Genomic DNA, 13562 nt, shown 5'->3' with positions numbered 1-13562 from the left:
GAAAACGGGGACCATATGTTTCTTAGTTATAGTTATGACAGGTCTATTTGGGCTAGTATTGATGTTAATACCACTCAACTCTTAAATGATAATACAACCTTTAAGACTTGGCTTCTGAGTTGGTTTACTTCTACTACTCTAACTGAATCTAAGTTGCACAAACTTATGATAATTGTTTGGTTCTTTCGGAAAGATGAGTGTAATATTGTATTTCAAAATGTAAAACCTAATAGGCAAATTACTTTGAGTAAAGTCTGTCAGAGAACCATGACCTAGCAGGAAATGGTGGAACTAATAATCTATGTTTGCAGGGAGAGAGTTATAAACCACCTGATCAAGGTTTTGGTAAGATAAATATGGACGCCTCTTATGTGGTTGAAACATGAAAAGCAAGTATATGACTAATCATTCGTGATGTGGAGGTAGATGCCATGGAGTAAAAGGAAGCTTCATTGATGGAAGTTTGAACCCGGAGTATGCTGCAGAGAAAATGGAATGCAGGGCTATAGTGGAGGCAACTAGGCGGGCAACATACTTGAGTTTCAATCAAGTCATCTTTGAATCAGATTTGAAAAATGTAGTTATCTCTATCAATAAATCAAGTTATGTAGTTCATAGAGCCAATAAAGTTTTCATTTCAGAAGTTAAGAATAAGTTTGCAGGGAAAGCTTCTTGGTTTTCTAAGTTAGTCAAGAAATTAGGCAATAGTGTTGCTTATGACTTGGCAAAAATAACTAGGATGGATTTACTCTCTTTTAAATTTTATGATAATTTTCTACTGGATATCCTAATGAGTTAAAATAGACTTCAATAATTTTTTCAGGGTGGCAATCGTTGTAACTCAATAATTTCTTTTAATAAAGTTTTCTTTTGAATAAAAAAAAATAAAATAAAATAATTCAACAACAATTTAAAAGGGTTAAAAAACTAAAAAGAAGAGAAGTTGTGAATTAAATGTGAATAGAAGCGTAATATATTGTTTTTTATTTAAAGAAAAAAAGAAGCAAATCATTGAAACTAGTTATTAAAAAGACGTTGGTCCAGGGGCTTTTGTACGACCAGTTTGCTTATTTACAGCATTATATAGTTTTATCGTCTGATTTTCCCCTTGCCTTGACGAAACCCATTTGCTTATTCCCGGTGGATTCACCATAAAGCAGCCTGCATTTTGTATATACGTTCAAAATTGAAAAGATGAGTGGCTAGTGGGAGATTAATCATGATTAATCATGATCGATACTCAGAATCATGATTGAAATTCGCTTTCTTTTTCTTACTTAAGACTATACAACATACATATATAAGTAGAATACTATACCCCCACTTATCATCATCATCATTTGTCATCATGATTCATGATGCTATTTTGCACCGATTACCATACATTGCCTAAGAATTAACAAAATCACCTTAACTCACCTACCCATTCCCAAAAAACCCAGCTTAAAAAAATACAGAGAAATTTAATGTAGTGCCGCAGGTTCCATTTCCATTGCAGAAGAAGTGTAACATGAAAGAGCTGTTAGGCTTCTTGAAGAAGAACTCTGTATCACTCTAAAAGTCTTCTTAAACTCTAAGCAAATAAAGACTTAGTTCAGGACCTCCATTTCCATCAGGGTTCATCATATAAAAAGCTTCAGAATCTCTAGAACCAACAACTCTTTCGAATTTAGCCCTCATATACATTAACTCACCTTCTGACCCGGATGCAGACCCTGGCAAAACCCCAGCACCTGTGGAAATTGGTTCGACAGCCTTGAGTACTTTCAGTTCTTCAGGTCCACATTCCCTTCTCATAGCAAACCCACATTTCTTACCATTGCAATAGGTTCTCCAAAGCGGTTCTTCTAACAATTTCATTCCTTTCTTATTCTCAGCTTTGTTTTTATCACATTCTAGAGCAATTCTTACCAACCCAGAAGCCATTTCTCTTACTAAACCACTTGTTGGTGTTGCTAACTCAATTAAAAACGCTGGATTCGATTTACTGTCATCTTGAAATGCAAAATGAACGTGGCCACGTCTGTACCCGAATAATGTACCAACAACCCGAGTACCAAGACCCGATAGATATTGTAACCTTCTATGTTTACTGAATACTGTAAGAACGGCAGTTCTTAATCTCGAGACAGCTACAACTTGAGGTTTTTTCTTCTGCTGGTTTTGCAAACTAACCGATGGATTCTTAATTTCATGACCTAACTTGGTTTTTTTCTTCTTCTCTGCTTCATGGTCGACATGATCACTTAGCTTCAAGGAAGCAGAGAAAGAACTGGTTAGAATTTCACTTTCTTTATCAGCATGATCATCCTCATCTTGATCATCTTCATGCGTTTTCTTTCTCCATTGAAAGTTTCTTCTAGAGAATGAGAAGGAAGAGTCATGAGGAGTTTTAGCCATGATTGTCCTCATTTAAGAGCAAAAGAAAAATATCAATGAGAGGAATAAGTAGTCTTTAAATCAAAATGGGTGTAGTGTACAGTGCTTTAGAAAATTAAAGAGAAAGTGGAAATGAAAGAAAGAAAGAAAGATTTGAATACAAATTTATGTTCTTTTGCTTTTGATTTAGTTTATGGAATGGGGATGTGTGGGATCACCTTATATTCCTTGCCTCTAGTCCTTTTTGTCAGCCTACTGGATTATCAGAGAGCGAATCCTGACAAAAGTAAAATTAAGCAACCCTACTTAAACTAGATATGGAAGAAATAAAGATACTTGACACACAGCGTGGAAACAAAGATTAAGAAGAGCTGCAGAAATGGAGAGACAATCAACAGAGATGGACAAAAGAGACACAATAGAGCAACAGAGAGATATAATACTACTAGCAAGTAACTCGTATAGTAACACAGTTTTACTTGTGCAGCAGAGGAAATGGAGAGAAAAGCGAGACAATATTGGAATTGAGAGAAGAGGAATCTGAGGAGACAAAGTTTATGTTGTTACTTTTTCTTGGGTGGGGACCTAAGTTCAAATGTGGGGTTGATAAGTAAAGGGAAATGGCTTAGTAGGCTTGACTAGTTGACTGTCTCTCTCTCTCTACCTGCATTGGAAGTCGTTACAAAGCAGCAACTAAAATATACTACTACATCATCTCACACTCCTTTAGTTCTACTGCGGCACTGCCCACCATCATGCACTCCTTTAGTCCTTTATTGGAGTAGCTAGTTGTACCTTTCTCACCATTCACCGATTCCATATCCTCACAAGTCAGTTTCCAACTTTCGATTGCTTTTCCGTATTGTAGTAAGCTTTGTTTGGTAAATGGTAAATCGATATGTTTGCTTTTCCTCACAAGTCAGTTTCTGTTGCTCCTATGCATTTTAGAGCAATTCCTATGGGATTTGCCTATTTTGATCCCATATTATGCACGGACGAAAACAGAAAAACGGATAGGTAAACAGGCAGATTTATTGATCGGTCTATTGCAGTCCATCAACAGCCGCATGCTTATTCCACCCGCGCGTGATGATATAATCTGGCAGTTTAACTAAACATGCGCGGTCCTTATCTACCCGCTAACAGATAAATCTTAATTTAGTCATCCAACGGTTCTATTTTTCCCCCCTTATAATTCAGCTCATTTCTACTTAAAATTCACACCAATTTTTCTTTACACCAAATATAATTTGCTGAAAGATGTCTTGTCCCTTGTTAGTTCGGCAAGCTCAGTTTACTCAAGAAGACGATTTAGCTATCTGCAGACATGTTGCACTGTTACAAACTCAGCTTGCTGAAGCACAATTTCCTGGAGTGAATTTCTGGGTGGTCATTTACGAAAAGTTCCGCAGTGACACCCGTAACCCGAGTCGTCGTGTTATAAGCGACATTACAATTTTTTTTTTTGAGATAATTAAGAAAGAAGTAACATGCAAGTCAATCGATTTAGACTGAAGGGTGAAATTGATGCTGAGATGAAAAGAAGATTATTGGATGAATGTCGAAAATGGAAAAAAAAATCATTTCTTGTTTCTATGATTTCCTTCAGAAGTTAAACAAGTTCAACCCCTTCTTGTTGGATGGTGTTCCACCAAGTGCATCTCGATGAAGATGGTTAATTACAAGTCTTTCTATTGGTTAGTTTAGTTAGTAAGTTGAATGCTAGTTTATAACTAGAAGTAAATGTAATGCTTAATATAAAATATATGTAATTCGATTCAACATAAAACACTATTTTTCATTAATGTGCATGTTGTGAACATGGTTCTTCTGGGGTGGCGACTAGGAATGAAGGACTTATCCCGAACCATACGTCCTAACACAGATAAATCAAACCCATAGATGGCATGTTGTGAACACCAATGGTAGGCTTCATAATCGTCTGTCACCATCCGAGATACTATGCTTCAGTAATACACACTTGAACGTTTAATTCAAACCTCTTCCATGAAAGAATTATATCATCTAATTATTATTTTGCATTAGTCAATAATTGCTTAGAAAATAAATTTAGTTTTAGCTAAACAAACTTACCAATTTCAATGTCCATGTGATGGAACGTGTGCGTCGTAGGCCACCAATTTTCTACCGATATTCTCGTAAGCGTGCAATTGTATTTTCTGTAATTACATAATAAAACCGATGTCATGGATATCTATCCACTCTTTATCGTACTGGGTGGGGTAGACTTAGATAAATAACACTTAAGTCTTTGTATCTGCCTCTCATTTTATAGTATCTCAACAGTTCTTGATGTCCTGACACATGACTTGGAATTAATTATGTAGCAGCAACTATACTCGGGGAAGCGAACTTTGCATCTCGATGTTGAGTATAATCGACATTTATAGCAGACGTCGACATTCTTTTACTTTTTCGATTTATTTTTTTCCTTAATATGTTTATTGCGGCCCTCATATTGCTTAATTTTTACTAAAAATTATAAACAACAAGTATTTGCTTAATAAATCAGGAAGAAGAGAGAAAAACGTTGTGAGTGAAAATGTAGGCGTTGGGAAAAGAGACATTGGTTCTTTTACCATTGAGGGATCATCTCATGGCGCCCGTGGATCTTCTGCGTCCGCCAACTGATCCTGTCATCCACCGGCAGGTCTTCCGCAACCGCCACGAATCTCGTCCACCCGGGCGCTTCTTTTCCTACCACCATTATTTTTCCCATAGTGGAATCCACCTTTGGTCATCCATCTAGCTTAGCAAAAAAAAAAAAAAAATCTGTTGGACTGCCCTTAGTAAGCTTGGTTTGGTAAATGGTAAATCGGTATGTTTGTGGGATTCTGGTCGAGCACCTGGGATTTAAGGATGCACCCATGGACTTTGGTGACATGATTATTATATCCTACGAGCATATTTACAATATTCCACCAGCTATGACACCTAAAAATTCATATATTCTTAAAAAAAAAATCTAATACTGTCGGTTAACCTAATCAGGGCAGATAAAAAATTATTTGATCTTCTGTCCTCCCTACTTAATCCTTATTTAATTCAATATTATATTATCAGAATTCTATACTTTTTGTCTTTTTTTTTGTGTTGGTAATTGAAAACGCAAGGGATACCAAATACACCCAACTTTTTCGTTCAGAAACCTGTAAAAACAAAACTTAATGTAAAATCAAGCAGACCAACTTAATGACCCTTGGCAATATATCTCAACCTCTACTCAGTCAGTACCTATACATACACAAGGGCCGTGAACCTGATTGTTAGTTAGGAAGAGTACTTGAAGATCTCAAAAATCAATATCCAAGATCAATCTAGTCGTATCAAAATAATCGGATCGGAATTATGCCAAGTGGTTAAACTTGTTATCTGTCTTTCAAGATACGAATTTTATAAGAAACAAGTCTCGTAATCGAGTACAACTAAGAGGACGTATCTACTGAGATTGAATACATACAAACCTGTATAAACCCAATTATAAAGATAAACAGTATAATGTGGAAAAGGAAAAACACAAGACACCAGAAATTTTGTTAACGAGGAAACCGCAATAGCAGAAAAACAGTGCAGCTGCACCGTTCCTGGAGGAAGGCTCACTCTCTATACATGGTGGTGGTATTATTGATGGTGGTTTTTAGCTTAGGGGTAAAATCATAGAACCGTACATCTGACATGACGTCACTACGACCACTAGCGCATTTATTGAATCAATCAGCATTCCTACGTAAGAATTACCAGGGTACCTTTTTTTTTATATATACATGTGTCATGTTCCACGGCAGAACCCTTAGTATTGACTGACATTATCTTCGTATATACCAAACCCTAATTCTCGCACCACCGTGCCAATGGAAAACCATGCCAGCCACGTCTCCGCGCCAAGGCATGCCAACCATGCCAGCCGCACCACCGTGCCAATGGAAAACCATGCCAGCCACGTCTCCACGCCAAGGCATGCCAACCATGCCAGCCGCACCACCGTGCCAATGGCAAACCATACCAGCCACGTTACCATGCCGACCTTCTCTTCACGGCTGCTAAAACGAAGGCGTGCGACAATCAACGACCACCCTTCCATCTGAGATGCAAATCTTAGCCGTCCAAGGTCACCAACCAACAATGGTAACCTTTGGCCCAACGCCAAAACCCTAGTTTGGCCACGCCTAAACCACGCCAAGGCATGCCGACCATGCCACATGTGCCAATGGCATGCCATGCTTGCCACCTTTCCGTGCCATACCATGCCGGCCTTTCCTTTGCGGCTACTAAAACAAAGGCTTGCGACGATCAACGACCATCCTTCCATCTATAATGCAAATCTTAGCCGTCCAAGGTCGCCAACCAACGCATGGTAACCTTTGGCCCAACAACAAAACCCTAGTTTTGGCCACGCCCAAACCGCGCCAAGGCATGCTGACCATGCCACATGTGCCAATGGCATGCCATGCTAGCCACCTTGCCGCACCCAAGCCATACCACGCCGGTCTTCCCTTTACGGCTTCCAAAACGAAGGCCTGCAACAATCAACGGCCATTTTTCCATCTAAGATGCAGATCTTAGCCGTCCAAGGTTACCAGCTAACGCCTGGCAACCTTTGGCCTGACGCCAAGCCCTAGTCGCGCCCAAACAAATCCAAAACCCTAACTTTTGCCGCGCCTAAACTAGGCCATATTAAAGCCATACCGGCCATGCTTTCATGCCACTGGATACCAAACGAAGGGTTGCAATAATCAACGGCTACCCTTCCTCTCAAGATGCAAAATCTCGACCGTCGAAGGTCACCACCGAGCCGGCAAGTCTCCCAAGCTCAACTTGCCAAACAACAACAACATGCTACATGTTTTCCACGAAAATACTCGAGACATCAACACATGTCAAAAACTGGGGGATGCTCATTGGGTATTGGTTTGGCGGTTTACAGCGTGCGGCGTACACTACCCCAGTTATAAGACAATGTCATAAGGATGAGGCGGTTAGTAAATACAGGGAGTAATGGTGAAACGCTTTCTTTTATGGAACATCAATTTCAGGTGTTACCGGTTACCACCTCCTCCCATTTACTCACCCGTTTTCCATTTCTTAATGAGACTAGAGTACGTTTCACTTCGACTTGTATAAATAGGCCTTACCTATTTCCACCAAACGACAAGTTTTGGTCAGGAGCATACAACACTCAGAAATCACTTGTTAGCTTTCCCATCTGTTAGCTTTCACTTTTTGATACAAGTCAAACAACTACTCTTCCAGAATCAACTATTCTGGTCTCAACACTCTCTTCGCTTCCCTCCCCAAAACTAACCATTCTTTTTCACTTTGTGACCGAAGCAAGTCTGGAACGACCATTTCTTGGTTTAGGACGGATTTGTACAGATTGATCTCTCGAATCTAAAGTACTCCCTTGAAGTACATTGTTTAGGGTTTAAACTCGTTTCTTACCCACACACCCGAAATTACCAAAATCAGCAGAAAACGTTTTCACCCTCAAACAATTGGCGACCACAGTGGGAGATTGATCTTTCGGTTACAATGTCAATTTTCAATCCTCGATCCCATACTTCGACCCAGACATCAGGACGGTAGAGGTAAACGATCCGCTCAGGGATCGACGACTCAGCTACCAGACGGCCCGATACGATCCGCTCAGGGATCGACAACTCAGTTACCAGACAACCCGATTACCAGTCATGACACCGCAAGGGGTGACTGGGGACTTCCCAGAGGTTAAAAGCAAACGATCCGCCCAGGGATCCACGACTCGATTATCAAGTGACTCAGGGACGACTGGGGACTTTCCACAATCGCGGTGCTTCCCACAAAACTCGGACTTGCACCTGACTCATTTTTCGTTAGCAGATCCAAAAAACCGAGTAAGTCTTGCCTAGACAAAATACATGGTTTACTATTTCAAGTTTTCACGAGAATGATAAAACAGATAGCCATGTTATTTTTCATCCCATATCATCTACCGACGCGCAACGTTCACGGTTCCATATCTTCCCTGGGATGTTTGTGTCAGTTACAATCATAACCAAAAACGACATCATCCTAAAACAATTCATCCCGAATAATAATCCAAAACCCTCATAGGTAACACTTGTCTATCAACCCAAAAATCATGAAAAACAAACCATAAACCAGGCGCTTTGTTTGACTTACAGAAAAAAAAAAGGAAAACCCTAATGCCCGGTTCTTCGTGGAATCAGTCACCTACCCGTACTACCCACTTTGCATAATAATGATTACCCGTCACTATTCATGAGGTAGCCAACGTTACTACGGTGATATTCGAAGATGAATTGTTTATGAAGAATTATTTCTACAAGTTTATGAAAGGCATACTTACGGCTAGGGTTTATACCAGTTCAGAAGAACAATATTTCTACAGATTTATGGAAGGCATACCTATGGCTAGGGTTTGCACCAACACAAGAAAAACAAGAAAACAAATTGAAAGAGAAACGCTGGAGTACATACCTGGAATATGCTTTCCCACTTTATTGCTACCGCGCCACGCCAAGCCAGCGCCATGCCAAGTTAGCGCCTTGCCAAGCCAGCGCCCATTCCAAGCCGATCTAGCGCTAACAGCTTGCATCTTTCCAGCGCCAGCAACTTGTATCCCTTCCAGCGCTGACGGCTTGCATCCATCCAACACTAACAACTTTCATCTTCCCAGCGCCAGCAGCTTGCATCTCTTCCAGCGCTGACAGCTTGCATCTTTACAGCGCCATCGGCTTGCATCCTTTCCAGCGCTAACATCTTGCATCCTTCCAGCGTTGCTCTTGAACGCCCAGTAGAAGGGAATCAGCAATACAATTTCATCACACGTAAATATCAGGAATGACTTCTCCAAAATCGAGGCAAAGAAGATCAACAACCCCCCTGAGTTCACAAAGACTCTCTTCCTGTCAGGAGCTGCATGATTTCCTGGGACTTCGCCACAAAATCGTGCAGTCTATTATGAAACACTTATGTGAGATGTTGTATTTCCCCAAGGCGCAGCGTCAAGACATATTTGCATCCCTCAACCGCACTGCATCAGGGAAGCAACTGTTTCCAACCAGAGAAGCCGTTCCCAAACCCAACCTCTCCTGGAAAGCACGATTGATAAATGGAACTGGGGACTCCTAACCATTGTTTGCTTGAAGGGCGTCCAGTTTGACAACACACTGATTAACGCAGCCGCTCCCCTTCAACGTTCGCTCCAACAAACACTTCACTTCAACGTCCTCCAGCAGCGGATCCGCTTCAACGCTCGCTCCAGCAGCCGCTCTGCTTCAGCTTCTCTCCATAAGCTGCTCCAGGATCCGAAGCCGAAGCTTCAGCGTTTGGCTTTTTAAGTTTCAACATCCTCTCCAAAGGCCGAAGCTGCTTCAACGCCGCTTCTTCCTGCAAAAGGTCATACCACCACGCTCCCCATGTCAAGGATCATGATCACAACCAGCCATTATTCGTAGTCATGGTCGCCTTTTAATCCATCCCGCCAAAACTCGTGATCATGGACAGTTTGCTCGCTAACGCATCCGTCCAATCCTTTTACTTCCTTGGATGCCCATACAATTCCAGCCAACCTACCTTGTTACCTGATGGTATTTTCAATGTTGTTGTATTAAAGAGTTCGTTGAGGCTTGTGAAGGCAATGAATTCTAGACTTAATAGAACTTAAAAATATAGAAAACTTAACTCAAAATTGATTTCAGGTGATTGGAAAATAACCAAGACACTAGAATCCACTATTACACATGAATGATGTCAAATATTTCATAACTCTAATTATCCTTTTAATCCTTTATTTCTTAATCCACAAATAATCAAACATATTCTCAAAAATTAATTGTATCCCCTAAGCATAGATTATCTAACCAAAACATAACCTATCTAATTGAATCACAACTAATGAAGAAAATTATGTAAACTTTTAAGAACTCTGCAAAAGCAGTGATTGAGTGAATTATAATTAAATATTAGAGAAAATGAAATAGTTACCCATTGTTCATGTGTGAATAGATTCATCCATTGCCTTGGTTATGAGAGAATTAGCCGCTCATCATGTTGGAAACACGCTCAAAAGTTGATTTCATTTATGCTCAAAGGGCTACAAATGATGAATAAGGGAGAATTATAATAAAAATCGGGTTTGAACGCTTATAACTGTTGCAAAAACCGTTACAAAGAGTCGTTACTGTTGCTGTTGCGTTTTTAAGTCTGCCTGTAAACTGCGACCCACAGAATGAGTTGCTGTCACTGTTCAAAAACGACTGCTGGTGCAGGTCCGTTCTTCGTGTTCTTCAGTTTTGCAGCAGCAGAAATGGCAGCTCTGCAAATTTGATTTTTCGCTCCGTGGTGCTCTTTTTCTCTCCCAATCTCTCCGTCCCCCTTCTCTATGATCCCCTCACCCTATATATACTCAACAGCAGCAAAATATCACGCCATAACTCTCACAAATTTTCATTAAACTCGGCAGTGAAGAAAAATATTCTGGGAATATTTTCTTCCCTGTTTTAGATTCTCACGTGTTACTACAACTGCAAAATCTCCTCATTTATCTTCTTGACGGTCCAGAGTGTTGCTAGAGTCATCATACACGAGCAGAACACGCATAAATCTTCCAAAACCCGTGAACTATTCTTCTCATGCACGGGCTGCCCTGATTCCTTGTCACGGATTTTCCAGCCAAATTTGATCGAAACAAACACCCATACCAGCTCTTTTATGACATATCACAACTACCAATGAAGTTTCAGCCCTTTAGTCCACCTAGAACATCTTCAAATTTCGATCGAAACATTCTCAGAGAGCTGCCACATTTTTCCCGCCAATTTTTAAGTTTCAAATGAAGAAGATGGTGTCCCCCTAACCAGCTGTGGGGTGCGAATAGCAGATGCCTTTTTGGGGTTCCCCTTAGTAATTGAGGTGCCCCTTAACCAAATGTGGGCTCCGTATAACAAGTGTCCTCCGGGTGTGTTCCGAGTGATTTTTCGAGCCGATTTTTCCAACAATATTTATTTTCCAAAAATACCTAAAAATACACAAAACACCATAATAAGGACGAAAACAAGTACCAACAATACGAAACATTGAGGACAAATTAGACACATAAATGCGTCTATCAAATACCCCCAAACTTATTATTTGCTAGTCCTCAAGCAAAACTAATAAAAAATAAAACCGAGTTAATCTCGGGAGGGTTTACCAGAGGTGTACCCACAAAACCATGACTTCTAATTGGTCACAAATATCCAAAGAGCTATGAGGACATACATATTCTCAACCTATCTCCAAGTAACTAGAATGCCAGAGAAATTAAAGGTGTCAGCTCTAAAGCTGACTGAAGAAAAGGGGAGACACATCCACAACACTGCTAGATAAAGAGATATCCGCTACACAGCTAGATAAACATTGTAAGATGCATCCGCTGCTTTACTGATGGATAAGATTAGGAGAGAGATAAAGACGAGAGGGACATCTGCTACACAGCTGGACTAATTACGTGTGATGAGTTAAACCAGTGCTAGAAAGATCTTGTGCCAGATTGAAAACGGACTAACAAAGCAACCAAATGTATCTTTCTTCGACTCTCTCATAGTGCTCAGTAGAAACAACATCTTCTTCGGTCTTCAACTGTTGATGATAAACTATCGAACCTTGAAAATTAACTCTTCTCTTCGATTTCTTGCTTGACTTATAAATTTCTACTTCCCTTTGTCCTTATTGAATAAAACGTAACGATGATTTTTTTCATTTTTCATTTTTTTTTTCATCTTTTTTTTTCATCTTTTTTTTTTTTGGAAACAAAAATTACAAGACAACAATTTACATGGCCATGAGAGAAGGATTTTCAAAACTTGGATCTTCGCAGCTTGTGATGTCTTGGTATCATGGATTCTAACAACTTATATCATTTGCTCTTATAACTTCAACTTTGATTTTTGAATTATTCTTTTCTATTGTTGCTTCTAAACCTAAAACGTCTTCAACTTTCTTCATGGATTTTGATGTCGCTCCGCTTGTTGATGATGATAAGTTTCTACTGAGAGAGAGTCGCAATCCAGTAACTAAGACTACATTGTGAGGTTTCTTTGTCTTTCTGACATTTCCTGACCTACTTGCCTTTCCATCATGTATGGTTAGGTCCATCACGGTTACCCTCTAAAAGGAACAAGTTCTTTCCTGAATTTCAAGGATCTCAATGTCTTTTTCTCTTATGTCTCAAAAGGTTATTATCCCTAGCATTCCAATTTCTATCTTTTCGGTGAGAAACAGTATGTAAACTTAGCTAACCGGGTACCATGTGACGCTAGAAGTTTCAAAAGTGCAACTAAAAAGTTCTTCCCCACCCCCAAACTTAAATCTAACATTGTCCTCAATGTTTCTAATGAAAGAGCAATACCAAAAAGTAAAGTATCATGAGGAATCAATAAATAGAGAAGTCGGAAAGATAGTACCTGGGTGAAGAGAGAAATCAAAAACTAATATACAACATACAATCGCCTCGATGGTAAATCAAGGGTAAACAGGGTCCTCCAGAGGGACCTCCTCAACATCACCTGTTGGAAAGGGCTCTAAAAAGGGTTTCAATCTCTGACCGTTAACCTTCGAAGAACTACTACCATCTGGTGTCTCGATCTCAACAGCTCCATGAGGAAACACAGTGCGAACAATAAAAGGACCCGTCCACCGAGAACGTAACTTCCCAGGGAAAAGATGCAAGCGGGTATCATACAGAAGAACTTTTTGACCTAGAGACAATGACTTCCTTAAAATATTTCTATTATGCACAAGTTTCATTTTGTTCTTATACTCCTTCGCACTATCGTAAGCATCAATACGAATCTCGTCCAACTCATTGAGCTGGAGTTTCCTATGGGATCCTGCCTTGTCAAGAGAAAAGTTTAGCTGCTTAACAGCCCAATAAGCTCTATGTTCTAACTCGACAGGTAAATGACATGCCTTTCCATACACAAGCCGATAAGGAGACATTCCAATGGGGGTCTTAAACGCAGTACGGTAAGCCCATAAGGCATCAATAAGCCTAGACGACCAGTCTTTCCGATTAGGATTAACTGTTTTCTCTAATATACGTTTTATCTCCGTATTGGAAACCTCAACCTGACCACTAGTCTGTGGATGATACGGGGTAGCTACCTTATGTGTAATACCAT

General features: G+C 39.9%; 1 protein-coding gene across 1 annotated transcript; it reads right to left on the bottom strand.

Annotated features, from left to right (window-relative positions):
- Positions 1-1256: 1256 nt before the first annotated feature.
- Positions 1257-2854, bottom strand: LOC113292874 (protein MIZU-KUSSEI 1-like). Its single transcript, XM_026541700.1, has one exon. The coding sequence runs from the start codon at positions 2410-2412 to the stop codon at positions 1567-1569; it is 846 nt and encodes a 281-aa protein (XP_026397485.1). The 5' UTR covers positions 2413-2854; the 3' UTR covers positions 1257-1566.
- Positions 2855-13562: the final 10708 nt, after the last annotated feature.

The sequence above is a fragment of the Papaver somniferum genome, chromosome 7, assembly GCF_003573695.1.
Source record: "Papaver somniferum cultivar HN1 chromosome 7, ASM357369v1, whole genome shotgun sequence".
In the NCBI taxonomy this organism is placed as follows: Eukaryota; Viridiplantae; Streptophyta; class Magnoliopsida; order Ranunculales; family Papaveraceae; genus Papaver; species Papaver somniferum.
This window is presented reverse-complemented; position numbering and strand designations above follow the sequence as displayed.